The 14,820-nt window shown below is 41.2% G+C and overlaps 1 protein-coding gene across 2 annotated transcripts in view; it reads right to left on the reverse strand.

Annotated features, from left to right (window-relative positions):
- KDM3A (lysine demethylase 3A) overlaps positions 1–14,820 on the reverse strand; it is a 46,936-nt gene that overhangs the window by 5,595 nt on the left and 26,521 nt on the right. For both annotated transcript variants that reach the window (XM_036931058.2, XM_036931059.2), the window contains exons 12-21: positions 13,012–13,226; positions 10,450–10,602; positions 10,216–10,311; positions 9,736–9,863; positions 8,293–8,479; positions 6,858–7,030; positions 6,238–6,474; positions 4,792–4,963; positions 2,374–2,461; positions 1,608–1,738 (exon numbers count right to left, since the gene is read on the reverse strand). In XM_036931058.2, coding sequence (XP_036786953.2) covers positions 1,608–1,738; positions 2,374–2,461; positions 4,792–4,963; positions 6,238–6,474; positions 6,858–7,030; positions 8,293–8,479; positions 9,736–9,863; positions 10,216–10,311; positions 10,450–10,602; positions 13,012–13,226 — 1,580 coding nt within the window. The remainder of the gene's footprint in view (positions 1–1,607; positions 1,739–2,373; positions 2,462–4,791; positions 4,964–6,237; positions 6,475–6,857; positions 7,031–8,292; positions 8,480–9,735; positions 9,864–10,215; positions 10,312–10,449; positions 10,603–13,011; positions 13,227–14,820) is intronic.

The following is a 14,820-nucleotide window of genomic DNA, read 5'->3' on the forward strand; positions in this document are numbered from 1 at the left end:
GAGATCGACTATCATCTCCCTAAAGAGCCTTTCACTCACTCCACTTGGTCTGACAGAGGAACCACAGCTCAACCATCCAACCTTGGTACAATGACCACTCTTTAATGATGTTTATAATAAGGTATAAGGTGCTTGAAGATAAACATATCTGCATTATTTTCAATCCTTACCTGCTTATTCTAGATGAAACAATTTTGTCATACGCTTTTATAGAGTAACACTGCCATCTATCTATTGGTGTCTTGGGAGAAAGATTTGCTGCCAAGCTATTTAAACCAGACTGTTTTTAAAACATCTTAGATAACCACTTCTACCCTATAAAGTCCTGATTTCTACAAAGCAGGGCTAACCACTATGCAACATTACATGATTTACTTCAGTGAAAAAATGATTTATGTAAGTTCACAGTAAATCCCCATCGTGAAGAGAATATGCCGAGATACTGGCCATGTAGCTGCTTTGAATCAAGGGCTCAAGGGACGAGAACTCAGCAAGGGAATATACTGGAGACCCACAGTATACGCAAGGGCTTTCTAAACTGAGACCTGGAAAGCAAAGGGAAAGGCAAGGGGATGCCTGCCTGCCTGCCTGCCTGCCATGCCCTCTTTCCCACACACCACTTCTCTGTCTGCCCTGGAAAAATGATCAGGGACATCGAGACCGTGAGAGCTTCCCAACATAAATTCCCCTCTCGTCACGTTCCCTGACCGCACTCCATCTAAAAGAGGAATTGTGGGGCTGAGGTCTCAGCCCTCACTCCTCCTCTCCCCCAACAGTCTCTGGAGAACACGGCAGACTCGTAAGACTCTCCTTTCCTCAGTAGGGCTGTCGCCCTCTTGCCTCAAAGGTGGGAGTACTTCTGGAAGGAATAAAATCAAAGGAGCAATTTCTAAATTTCTAAAAGGACTGGAAAAATAGAGGCCAAATAGTGTAAAAGACTAAATCAAATTCACTGAATGATCCAAACAACTGAAACTTGATCATCAATCAGTTCATCAGTAATTCCTTTAAAACAGCCTACTGTAACTGAGACCTGAAATAAAGACCCTACATAAAATTGGTCAAGGTCACAGTAATAATGATGGAAGACTACTCTGGAAATTGTGGAAACCAATTTCTATCCCAAGCAATTTTCCTTGTTGGACAGTTTAGTATGTCATGTCCCTTTCAATACTAACTTAAGTAACTACTACCCACACACACAACACTGAATTTAAGTGTGGATGTTAAAATAGCTGCTAGCAGGTTGGCCTAAATGTCCAGCAACATTAAATGATCAATTACATTCATTTGATGATGTACCATGAAGTCATTAAAAATTATCATACTAAAAAACATTAAGCAACATGTAAAATTTTACAATATACTATCAGGTGTAGAAAAGAGAAAAATTAAGAATTGTACATCGCCTACACCTACAAATAAGGGAAGGAAATACACACCTACGCCATGGAATGAAAGGAAATATGCAAAAGTGAAGCCTCCTGCTGTGTAAAGTGTTAGAAATATGGGTTTTTCCAACTCTCCCTCCTCTAAAATCAATTTTCCAAACATTTTGACTTGCTTTATTTGTTATGTTTTTCTCAAGTTAGCCATTTCTTCCTTACCGTAAGCATTATACATCTTGGGACCCAGATCGGGCCTAACAAAGTAGTTTGGGAGCCTTGACGCCAAGTTCAGCTTGCCATCCCTCCTTGTGTACTCAGGCAGTGGAATGTTGGTCATCAGATCATCAAACCTAGGACAAGAGAACAAAAACTTTACAAACAAAGCATGCCTTTCTAATCCATCATTGTGTAATTAGTTTTGTTCTTTCTACATCAAAAGGAACAAACACAAATATATGCATTGACGAAGGTAGACACAGTGGTCATTAACAATATTTAAGATAAGAATTATAGTAGTTATAAACAAAGATGTCTTCTTTCTTTCCTACAGAACATGTGTATCAAAATAATTTTAGACAAAAGGTTTGAGCAATAAATTCCTGGTAGGTGATACTCAAGGATACATTTTTCTTTAGTTCTGATCTACCAATTCAGCTGTCTTGTTGTCTAATGCAGTATCACTCCATCACACTGAACCCTGCAGTACCTGATCCCACTGCTGCCTCCCAATCAGAGCTTGCACGTCTGAGCTGGCCTCTTCTCTGGCAGAGCACTACAGTGGAAATGGCTGGAGCTTTCGTTAGTCTGTCCCATCTGAAAGTCAGTAACTTCTTTATCTCATTTAAAAATACACATCTCCAGTGATTATAGACTAGAGATGAAAAACCAGCACCATTAAAACTATGGTATAACTATTGTCACCTCAAAAGGAATTCATCTTACTAAGTTAAGACAAAATCATCTCTTCCCCATTCCGTAAACATACCTGGAAGGCATCATATCTCTAAAATCCTCTCCTGGTGGCCAGTCCTTCAGTTTCAACACCATTGGTTCTTTTTCATTTTTTAAGCGGTCTGAAAAATAGCCGTAATTACTGAATAGTTACTATTCACAACTCAGAAACAGACCAAAATAAGTGGCAATTAGCATTTTATGCCTTACAGTGCAAGTAACATGTACTTACCTTGGAAAAAAGCTCATACGCTGATGCATTTAGCATGCAAATATTTTTCTTTAATAGTCCCCTCTGAGCAACTGCCAACCATTTTATTTCTGCAGTGCCAATAAATTCATTTGTACCCAGGAGGCAGCAAGGGGTAGCAAAAATAAAGATCACCAACTAATTTGTCTTAAAGTGCTGTCTTTTCTAGATGCTTATTATTAAACTGCTACCTGTTCTCTGAGATTTCAGGTGCTCTCTCTGTCCCTTTACACACAACACGGGTGGTGTTCTGACAGTTGTCCCTCTTAGGTCTGGTGTCCTCTGTCTATACAGTGTTCTGGAAGGAGTGAGCAGCTCACCAACTAAAATGAGCAATTCACTTTAACAATCAAAGGCCACTGATGTTTAGTAAACCTGGTTTTCTGAGGAAAGCATGAAACAGAAATGACTTTTTTCAGTCTCTGAGCAAGACACTACCTGATGTTCTGTCCAGAGACAACTAGGGCCAAGAGGGCCCACTGGGGTCAGGCCGAACTGTTTTCTTCTAACAGAAATGGTACCCGTTGCAGGCAATGCCAGGGAACTGAGAATCGATGAGCCTTCATTAAAAAAGATATGCTGACAATTATGATTAACAGTAATGACAACTGTGACTTCATTTCTCGATGTGTTCCAGTATCTGCTCGTTGTTTTCACCATTTAATCTTTAGAACTACACCCAATATCCCAATGAGATTAGGCACTATTTAGTATTTCCATTTTTGGATGAGGAAATTGTCAACTGCCTAAGGTCATTTAGCTATTAAGTGGCAGAACTGGAAACGGAACCTACGTTTGATTTCAGACCTTGTACTCTGGAGGAATAGTATTTATATCATGTTTTAGTCAATCAAGTAGTCTCATAACCTAGTTTAAGCAGATACACAGTCTAGGAGGCAGCAAAGAGAAGAACCCCAGCAGCATGTCACTGCGGGAGGTATGCTGCATATGCACGGAGAATCAGCAGCACAGAGAAGACAAGCTGCAGTGGGTGCACCAGCCCTGAGATGTACCCCAGCAAACGTCAGTCACCAAGCTCATATATGCAAGAACGTATCAAGAGTCAAGCTTTGAACCCAGGCCTTAACTGGAAAGCACACTGTGGTAGCCGTGCTGCCAGATTCCCTTCAAAGGCCCTGCTGCCCAACAGGTTTTAGGGTCCACCTTGGCTACAGAAAGCTGCCTTGTCAGGTCACCTCCTTCCTGGGGCACCAGGTCTAGAGACTGAGAGAGGTAGGGCAATCAAGGCCCCGACATTTCCCACGTCAGCCAGTCTGAGACACTGCGGGGCATTGCTTGCTCCAGTGCTCCCCGCCAGGCTGCCCGAGGCTCTGCGGAGTGTGCACTGCGGCTGCCTCTGCTTGCCGCCCGCTCCTGCTTCTGCCTTCATGTCACAGGTATTGTTTCTAGGGTAAACATCTTCCATCTGAAACTCCATCCCAGCATCTACTTGGGGAAAATGCCATCATGCCTCACATAAGAGTTAACTCTAATTTAAGTACAGGCCATAACCTGTAAATGTGGGTAACAAGGAATGAGGAAGCAGGAGATTAAAAGGTGGAAGTATGTCTGAAAAGAATGAGTGATGAATGAGTGAGAATTACTGAGAGTCTAAAGAATGAACTGCCAAACCCTCCAGTGGGGCTGGGGCTGGGGGGCAGGTGTGGTGCCAATGTGAGCCCCCAGGGCCCAGTGTGAACTGGCTGCTCCACAATCTCCCTTGAGCAGATAAGGAGGCAGTAGGCAGTGGCCAGGATACCCTGTGTTAAATGAACTCATGCTCCCTGGATGCCTTCAGATCTGCTTCTCTTGTTAACAATAGTTAAAATTTAAAGAAATTACAAGGATATATGAAGGTAAGACATGAAAAGCCACCAGCCTTGATTTACAAGCCCTGGCTCTCCTCGTGCTGTGCCCCCGGCCCAATCTGGACTCAAGTGCAAGCACAGCATTTCTGTCATGATGGACGTGGGGCCACCCAAAGAACAGATAACCAAACCTCAGCTCTCTAGGTACTACAAGGTGAATGTGCCTTAGTTCAAACGCATGAACTTTGGAGAAGGAAAGGGAAGAGGATGTAAGACACTAAATGTAGACTCCAAATCATGGAAAATGCTGTTGCTGCCTGAAGGGCCTCAGACTCCGGTTACTCCTGTGCCCCCTTCCTTCACACCCTCAACCCCAAAGGTCTTGAATACGTACTTGGAACATCTTCAAATCCATCCCAGAAGTCTCCTACTGTGGCTCCTGTGATGATTTCATTGGTCCTACAATTAACTAGGTCGACTTCCTGATTGCCAAACTCTTTCCTGAAGGACTCGGGTTTCCAAAGTTCAGTGTTCAATTTATGATGCACTCCTGACACCATCACTGGCTGAAAAGATTCAGGATGAAGATTTTAGTTTGATCTTGCCCAGCTCAGTCCTCACACCTGTAGCAGCCACTTTTCAAACAGCTGCTGAATTTCCTCTGTGGCTGGCCCTCAGTCTCAGATCCCAAAGGGACTGCTTAGTCCTCTAAGCTGCCATAGCATTTTTTGTCTTTACCATTCATCTGCTCTCAAAGTACATCTGTAAGCTTCCAGGCGCTAGGGTCACACCTTCCAACTCAGATCCTCATTCTCACAAAACACCCACACTGAGGCTCAGGGCTAGGCGGGGGTCGTGGCAGAGAGAGCAGGGTGGTGGGCATGTCCTGTCCAAAGAGGGTCTGATGGTGCCAGGCAGAAATAGATGTGAGGTTGCCAAATCTTCTGGTTAGCCAAGGCAAGCCAGAAATCCTGATCATTATGTGAAATAGCCTGGCTACTGGCAACCAGTTTGATTTTTCTTAAACATTATGTAACCCCAACAAAACATGTTGGTGGACTGTATTTAGTCTATTACTGTTGTCATGAGCAAACTTTATTAGTACAAAGGGCTGAAAAAAATTCAGAATTTTTTTCTGTTAAATATATGTATTTTTCTATTTAGCAATTCTTCAAGTTCTGGCCTTGTCTAAGAGTAAAGCGTTCCTTTAGTGAGGACTCCATTTGGCCCAGGAGAGAAGCCAAACAAAGATCCACAAAACAAAAACCAAAACAAGAAAGCAGGGGAGCAGGCCTATAAAGTCATGCATCTCCTACACTGTGAACCAAAACTTAAGATCAAAAGATGCTGTCCCTTGTAAAGCAGGCCCCTTCAGAGATTACACACCAATTCCAAGATGACGCCATATAGCTCTAGCCCACCTGAAATAGCCTTCAGCACAAGGTTTTTAACTCATGGAAGAGGGATGCATGATTTTTATATTTGTCTAATCCCCCAACCCCATCAGCCAAGACAAACCTCAACTGGAGAAGTAGGGGTATATCACACAACAATCATTCAGCCCAGAATGCTCTCATCAAAATCCAATGATGAAGGGTGAGCAGCAATCCAAACCTTACTGGAAAAGAGCTCAGGAATGTCTACTGTAGAAGTAAGACTCACAACCATGTTTTGCCCTAACTGTATTCACCATAAACAAAAAAGCACACACACAAAAGAGATATAGTATATACGTCTTGTAATTGGGAGGGGGCGGGGGGGTGGAAGGTTCTCAGAAATTCACTAAAGGAGCCAAGAAAGAGGATCTGAATTGGGTTGTGGGAACGGAGGCCCCTCTCACCTGCCCTTGCTTCCAGCACTCCCTAAACACATTCCAGTTGCTCTTGTTGTTGGGATCCTGCAGGCACAGCAAGCGATTATCACACAGCCAATAGTGAGGAGTGTCAAACCCCAAAATGCTGGGCTTGATCGTCAGTCCTTGAGGCCTCTTAGATAAATCAGAGGAGGTCTTATTTTGCACCAGAGAGGCAAAGATGTCATCAAGGATTTTGGGTGTATTCTTGAGTCCATTTTCTGTCTGAATTTTAGAAAGAACACAAGACTTAAATATGTCATTCTCTACCATCCGGGAATCCATTCCTATAACAGTAGGATGAGTACACATTACATATCCCAGAGACAGTCTAAGCGAGGACCTAGACAGTGGGTAAGTTCATTCCTTTCCCCCACCTGATCACAAAACATAGAAGTGGCTATAGGAAAAGGTGTACAGGAGAAAATGGCCCAGCCCAGTACTACAATCCTATGAAGCCCACCTGCCAATGACACAGCTTTCTGTTCCAAAGAAGGAAAGCAGGGGACTCATATCCTTCTCTCTACTGTTTCAATTTCTCTAGTTTCTTCCTGTTCTGCCTCTACCCATATTTACAAGGTAAGTACAAACAGTAAAACAAAGCATACCTTTCCCGCGGAGGAGTTCAACAGATTTCGGAGGAAACCAGAATTATTGTTGCTTACAGGTGTCAAAATTGTGCTATTAAAGGTGTGGAGGACTGTGCTGGATTTGCTCAAAGGGGGCAGGGGTGGAAGGCATTTGATTTCATTCTTTAAAATTGGCATCGTTGGTTGTTTCTCTAAGAACAAAACCAAAACATCCAGATGGAAAAGCATTCTGAAAGGCAAATCCCTTACTAGGCTTTTATTATTTTCCTTACTAGGAACTTGGTTTTCATTTACTGGAACCAAAAAACAAAAGAGGATAAACACGACTGACATTATTGATGTAGACAAGGATTTCCAACAGGCATTAAAACTATAAATATCCAATATCTAAGATGGTACTACAGTGAATAATATTTTTTAGACCTATATTTTCTATTTGTTCCTGCTATACAAGATACAACTGATTTTTGTAAATTAACATTAAGGTAACTAGCAACCTTGATAGATGTTTCTATTAAACATAGATTCTTTTAGATTTCTCACGTGTATAATCAGATCATCTACTGCTGATAAAGTTGTCAATAGCTTTCTCTTTCTTTCCAATCCTAACATTTTTGTCTGTCTGCCTTGCTGCAGGATTTCTCACACAGTTCACTGAGGCAGTGAGATAGACATCCTCATCTCCTGAACAGAGAACTGTTAAAAAAACAAAACACTCAACCTATTAAAAATATTCAGTCATTATTTATGATGTTTGCTATCTTTTTTATTGTAGAAACTCAACAGGTAAGGACATTCCGTTCTGTTCCTAATTTAAGTTTGTTTTTTGCTTTTTATCATGAAAAGGTATTGAATTTTACTACTTTTCTGTGTCTTGCCACAGACACTTCTCTTTTAAAAACTACTCCTGCATTTCTGAAGCCCTGCTTGATCATGCTGTGTAATTCCTTCATTTATATGTTTAATTCGATCCACTGAAATTTTGCTTAGGATCTTTGCATGAATGAAATTGACCTGTAATTCTTCTTTATAAGACAGCCAGAAAGCAAATCACTTAAATTCTCATCCACCTACCTAATTCCACATCCCAAGACAACAGCAGAGATGAAAAAAAAATAACAGAAGCCAGAACATTCCAATTTGGACAAAACAGGAACTGTACACAGGTAAGTAGAGAAAGGCAAAAAAATCACTTACTGAAATGAACAAATCTCAGTCCACTCCATTCTTACTAAAAACAATCTCAGCCTTACCTAGGATTCTAACAGCAGAAGTCTTCTCTGGTGCTGCATCTTGAAAACAACCGCATTCATGCCAGTTCTCAGGGCGTTTACAGGGAACCCATTCTAACGAGCCTTCTAACTACTCTGTTCTCACGGCAACTGAAGTTACCAAGCCCCTCTGCAAACAGTCCAAGTTCTCAGTGACCCACAGGAAAGCAGGCAATACTCACCCTTGTTTTCTTTGTTGACATTCCCACTGGTTAGGTCTGCCAGCCAGTTTAAAGGAGATGTACTAGCTGCACAGGCAGGCTTCGTGCTGCTGGCTGGCTTGGAGGCAGCTTCTCCACCTAGAGCCACTGGCTCCGTCACTGAGGGGTTCAGTGCACCAAGAGTAGGCTTTTCTCCAGCTAAGGAAATCTGTGTTGAGTGCAAAAGGAGAATTTTATACAAGCTGAAAAATTACACAGGGATGCTCACACACATCCCTACCACTCCACCCACTAGGTTACTTTAACATGACCAGCTTAAGGCCTCTCTTCCCTGTGAACTCACAGTACCCTAAATAGGCACTCAAATCTGGCTGCTCAAAGAAGAAATGAGGCAGGGCAGGAAAGGTACAGCTGTGATTTCAGAAGGAAATGGGAGGCAGAGAAAAGAAAATGTTATTTTGAGTTAGCATAGTATAGTATACTTTAAAATGTGATTAACAGCTCTTAAAAGAACTCAAACATAAACTGAAAAAAAAAAAGGGACAGGGCACACAACTCATTTTTCTGTTACATAAAAAACTGCTTTGACGACTCAGCTGATAAGTTTACACATACTTAAGATGGAAAAAGAATAACCTAATTCCTGTTGTGGTCCCAACCCTCCCTTTACATGTGATATAATTCTGTGATACCCAATTATCAATACTGTTTTATCATTCCTCTTTTACTTATGAAGAAGCTGAAGCACATATAAATCAGTTTATTTAAGCCAAAGTTATGCACGGAAAGTAGTAAAAAAGAATTCAAACTTAGTTCTGACTCCAAAGATCCCAACTCTTCTATCCATGCTGCCTTTGACCCCTGAGATGTATGAAAACCAAAGAATTTCTGATTATTACAACCACAATGGATAATGATTACTGGGGTGAGGGACAGGAAGGCAGTCTTGGGGGTGGATTCGATGGTGCAGATGAAGGGGATGCTGGCAGGAAAAAGGAAGTCCAAGCATGATGGAAACGCACATTTTTTAAGTCAAGTGATGACTACATACAGGGTCATTTCAGTACTGTTTCCTTCAACTCTTCATACGCATTATAAGTAAAATATATTCAGTAATTCAAAAAATTGTAAAGCTAACCTGCAATATTTCAACTGCAAAACCTAAGAAATTTTAAAAACCCATACAAATTTGAGAGCAACTTATTAGGCAGACTGTAAAGAAGAGATTTTCCTTTTTCGATAAACAGAAGTTAAAAATGTATTAAAAGAGGCTATAGAGAAGTCCACAAAAATAACGTGAGAAGAGTCAACAGGCCTATGTGTATCACATGAAACGAAAGGAATCTCTCTCTCCACTGACAACTGTCCCCACATCCTTTCAAATGCACTACAGAAATCCTTCGGTTATTTGACAACAGATAACAATCATAAAACTGTTGAATCTAGCATAAAGAGTAATAATACCTGTTTTACGTCTTCCTTTGAGGCTGGCTTTGAAAAGAGCTTGAACTGCCTGCTTGAACAGGGACAATTTGCCTTTATTCCCCATTTTGCTCTTATGGAATGAACAAGGTCTCCAACATCATACAGGGCTTAAAAAAGGGCAAACATCTGAGTAAGGATATTAGGTACTTTCACTGCAGCATTCCAAAGGAGAAGCTGGTATTTCCAATAGGATTACTGTTTTTAGCAGCATATACTGCTTACACCTTTTCAACCTAGCATGCCTCCCCCACATGCATCATGTTCTTTCCTTTCACAAAACTATTTACAAGACACCAATCAAGAAGTTCTGGGGGCATAATTTGATACATTTCTGGACAATTTATAGTATATACTAAAATAAGTTAACAAGTAACTATATACCATTAAAGCAAAACCAAACCACCAGCCCCTCTGAGGTAACCAAAACACGGGAAACTACCGTTGCACCACATGAAATACCTTTTCCAGGAATGATCTGTGTGGGCATTAGGTTCTCTGGTTCATGTATCTGGCTCTTCACACATCTTAGCCAAGAGAAAGTCTTGTAGGCAGCACCTGCAAAGAGCCCATCTGTAGTAACTGCTCTTCGTGGACTCTGGGCCAAAATGCTTCAGAAATCTATCCACCACAAATCAATGCAAGGCTGAATGTAAGTGTGTGAGGGGCTCTGAGGAGAATCAAATTGGTTCTTACCCTGTTGGCAATTTTTCTTCTTCATCCGGTAGCAATCCAAACATACTCCAAACCCACACCGAGGACACACCCAGTGCAGGTTGAAGATGGTGGTGTCACACACGTCACACATTTCTCGAACACCTCTGACAGCTCGTTTCCAAGCAACCTGTCCTATAAAAATCAATAAATCACTTAGTCTTGGGGAGGAGAGGGCCTCTGAAATAAAGCATGAGTTGGGAGGGGAGTTGATATCATTCCTCCTTCTCACTGGAGTCCTATTAACTGATCTACCTCACAGCCAATCTCAACATCCCCCCGAACCCCTACTGTGAAGCTCCCCTGGACTCCTTCAGCACTCCTATCAACTTATATTCGTACTTTGGACTGGAGCCTCTTCCCACTATACAGAGTCAGATGCAGTCTAATTTCCACCTAGGGAACTGAGCTCCACACAAGCAGAATCCCTACTTGGGCTATGCCCTGCCACCACCCCCGGCCCCGCCAACAAGCTCTGCACACCACCGGTGCATAGTTAAGTCCAATTGAAAATAACCAATGGGAAACGCAGCAGTGGTTACATGAGCTGGAGTGCAGGCACAGGTGTCACACGGAAGTGGTTCTTCACCTTTTGGGACACGAGCCCCTTGCGGAATCTGGAGGCAACAAGGACCATTCTTTGGCCAAAGGCAAAAAAAACTGACTCAGATATACAAACATCCAGCATAGAGTGTGTCAGGTCATTCACAGATGCCCTGGACCCACTCAGGGTGGATTACTCCATTTCATTACAACATGTACAATATGGAGCGCTTTAGACACTGTACAGACGAGATTTCATAAACTTCATCCTGGTCATTTGGATAAGACTGTTTATTACAGAGTATTCTTAGATCGCTCAGCCACCCATTTAATGATGTCTTTGATAAGACAGAATCAACATCTAAAGGTTGAGACCTGCTTCCTAATCTCAGGAGCAGAGGGTATAAGCCCGAGGAACACCTGTGGTGGCATCTTTCAGTATCATTCACAGTGAGTTCCTCTTTCCAACTGATCAGCTTGTCACAGAGGAAACAGAGGAACAGGATAATCAAACATGCGAGGAAGAAAGGTTAATCACATTTAAATTTTCAAGGACAGATTTTCTTAACTATACTCTTAAAAGGCAACTAGGTATACTGCCTTCTGTACGGAAAAAGAAATTTTTCAGACTACTCACCTTGAGCAATTTAAAAACAACTCTGCTGGCTCAGGAGTGAAGTGACTAATATATATTCCAAAGAAGTGTTTCTACATTCCAATCATTAATCTACTACCTCTACACCAGTTACTTAAAAGTTTTTCTTTAAATCTACTACTTTTACTTAAGTGTATATAATAAGGAAACTTTGTATCTCTACTGAAAATGGAAAACCAGCATCACTTGTCCTAAATAGATTACAGGAACAACTTTAATAGACTCTTGTTTTATATGAATCTTCACTACTCCCAACAGAATGGAGTGATTCTAAAGCTGCTCTTTGCTTCACGTTTATAACTTTGGCACCCCACCGAGGCTCATGATCCCATCCCCCACCTAGCCCTGAATTCATCTTCCTGGGAATGCCACACTTCCCATTCCTTGGATTCTGAGATGTAACAGTATCCATCACTATCAACTATTTTTGTGCTTAAGTTAGCTTCAGTTAGCTTCTGGTACCTACAGCCAAAGTTTCTAAGACTAGTATGTGTGCAGATGATTGTGCTGAAACATATTTGTGCAAAGTATGAAAAGATTTCTACCAGGGAATGCAAAGGCTTCACTTTTAACTTGCAACCATTCTGAAAAAACAAAAACCATGGAAGAAAATACGAGACTTAAAGACAGATGCCCCTTGGTGCTTCTGGCTTGACATCTCACTTCTACAGATGCACACACTTAGACAGCGAGATGTGCTGTCCTCCCAGATATGACCTTGAGATGTCATGAAGGAGATCTCACTCTAATGTGAAAGCCACAAGGATCACTGTGATTTACTGGGCTCCAGATCACTGTGATAGCGCTCTCAGAAGGTGAAGGACTCCACACATACCCAGCTGAAACCTCCAAGTATTCCCTTAAAATCTTGACTCTAACAGAATGCTTTTCATCTGAGCTTATTCCCATTCTAATGCCTGAGACCCTATTCCCCAGTCTCTGGTTCAGTGAGTCTAGAAAGAGTCTGTTCCTTCTTATTTTCTTTGAATTGTATTCCTGATCAAGAACCTTTATGTTAAGTTAACCTGAGGCATCATCCGCTTCTGGTGAACCCACCCTGCTGATAAGGCTGTGCAAATTCTACCATGATCCCATCTTTACTTTCCTTAACGAAAAAGAATTTTTATTCCTTTAGTAACTGCCCCAAAATAAACTCCAGAGATAGGTGACTGACTCTAAGCCCAATAGGCAAGATCTTTTACAAAAGGAAAAATGCAACCTCATTATACCAAAGTCATCTAAACTTCTGGGTGAAAATGAAACCCATGCATTTAGGACTTGGGTGTCACTTAGGAGCAAAAATCAAGTTGGACTCAAAAATCCTACCCCCTAAGAGATGCTCTTACTGTGTGGCTCAATAGTTGACATAGCCTCCTTTTCAGAAATCACCATTTGACAGAAGTGGTCTCCAATGTTGGCCAGGATATATTTTGCTGTGTCCAAATCAGTCCCCACAACATTTTTGGTTAACGGCAACCACAAGCCAATTGCTTCACTGTCATACTTGTTTGGTGTTAAGAAGCCTTCTACACGCAACACACCATGCTTGTTGAATTGTAACCTAAGAGGAAGTAGAAGAGAAAAAAGTATGTTATACACACACACAAAATTGATTTACATATTCAGTTGCTATTTACATCAGCAAACTTTTTCCCAGTTTTCTATACTCATGGTAGCTATTTACAGCCAATTGTTACTTGACAATGTTAGTAGAAAGAAAGAAAAAAAAACTTCCTAGTTTTCCCTTAAAATACATGCCAGAGAAAGTGAAAAGGGTGAAGGAAGCCTATGCACTCAAGCCAAGACCCAATCATACTGTCTCCAGGGACGGTTGTTGAATCTTCCAGGACTTGGATATTTAATAGCAAAGGACAATCACAAGTCACCACAGAAGTAAACTGATAACAAATAGAAGGTGACAGACAATCTGATCAGATTTGAATACAACTACTGCTTCAAGAATAATGGGAAGGCTAACCACCCCAGATGGCCACTGAAGCCATGACCACACAGACCCACAACATATTCGGCACCCACGTGAATCCTAGCTGCAAATGACTGTGTAAGCTTCAGAGGTGAGAGGCAGCATTAAGATGGGCCTCAGTAACTTAGAAGGTGGAACAAAAGGCAGGATACATTCTCAGCATTTTATTTCAGTACCTTTGACACTTGAGTGTTTTCTCTAAGCTATGTATTAGTTCTGAATATTTTAAAACACAACAAATGTATGTCAATCTAGTTGGAGACAGAGAAGCAGACATCAAAAACACAATGAAGAAGGATATGACAGGTATCAAAAATTACCTGTGATTTAATTACCACTAACAATCACAAGAACCAAAGAAGAAAGTGCTGAAGATGAATTTTGTAGGGCTAATATGAAGAAGACTTCATGGTAGAGACAGTAACTAAGTTTGGCCTTGCAAGAAAAGGTAGACCTTAGGTGAGAGATGGCATGGCAAGGATACAATATTTCATAGAAAAGCAAGAAAAATGCAGGGACCTTGACTTCTTCACTAGTCACTGGGCAGCTACCAGAAGTCTGAGCACATGGGACACACATGAAATTGTATTTCAGAAAAACCTGTTTGTCTATGAGAGTGTAGAATGAACTAGAAAGACACTGGGAATTGAATAGATGCAAAATTCATTCCAAGCAGTCCAAAGGAGAGATGCAAGTTTTTAAACTAATAGCCCAAATTAGAAAGAGTCATAATACTAAAAAATGAACTTGGAAGCCATTTTAAAGAGGGAGAACATGGCAAACAGGATCTGGCAACTGAGCTTTACCACTGAAGCCCTACTCCTTCCTATTTTATCTGCAGGAGAATTTCTGGAGAAGCTAACAAGGAAGTCAATGACAGCCTCAATCTTTACTCTAAACATCAGGAAAAAAAGGCTGTTTAAACTATGATATTCTTTTTAACAAAGAAGTTAAGTTTGTTTCAGTTTCTACTATGTAAGTAGCATTAAGCAAAGGCACTTTCCCCTTCAAATAGGTCAAAAATGGAAAAATAGTCGAGTCATAAAATCAATGATTTCTAGACAGTTACAAAATAGCAGTTTAAAAAAAGCTCTAGTAATCTTACTACACTGATGGACAGTGACTGCAATGGGATATGGGGGGGGAACTCTATAATATGGGTGAATGTAGT

This window comes from Manis pentadactyla, chromosome 2 (genome assembly GCF_030020395.1).
Source record: "Manis pentadactyla isolate mManPen7 chromosome 2, mManPen7.hap1, whole genome shotgun sequence".
In the NCBI taxonomy this organism is placed as follows: Eukaryota; Metazoa; Chordata; class Mammalia; order Pholidota; family Manidae; genus Manis; species Manis pentadactyla.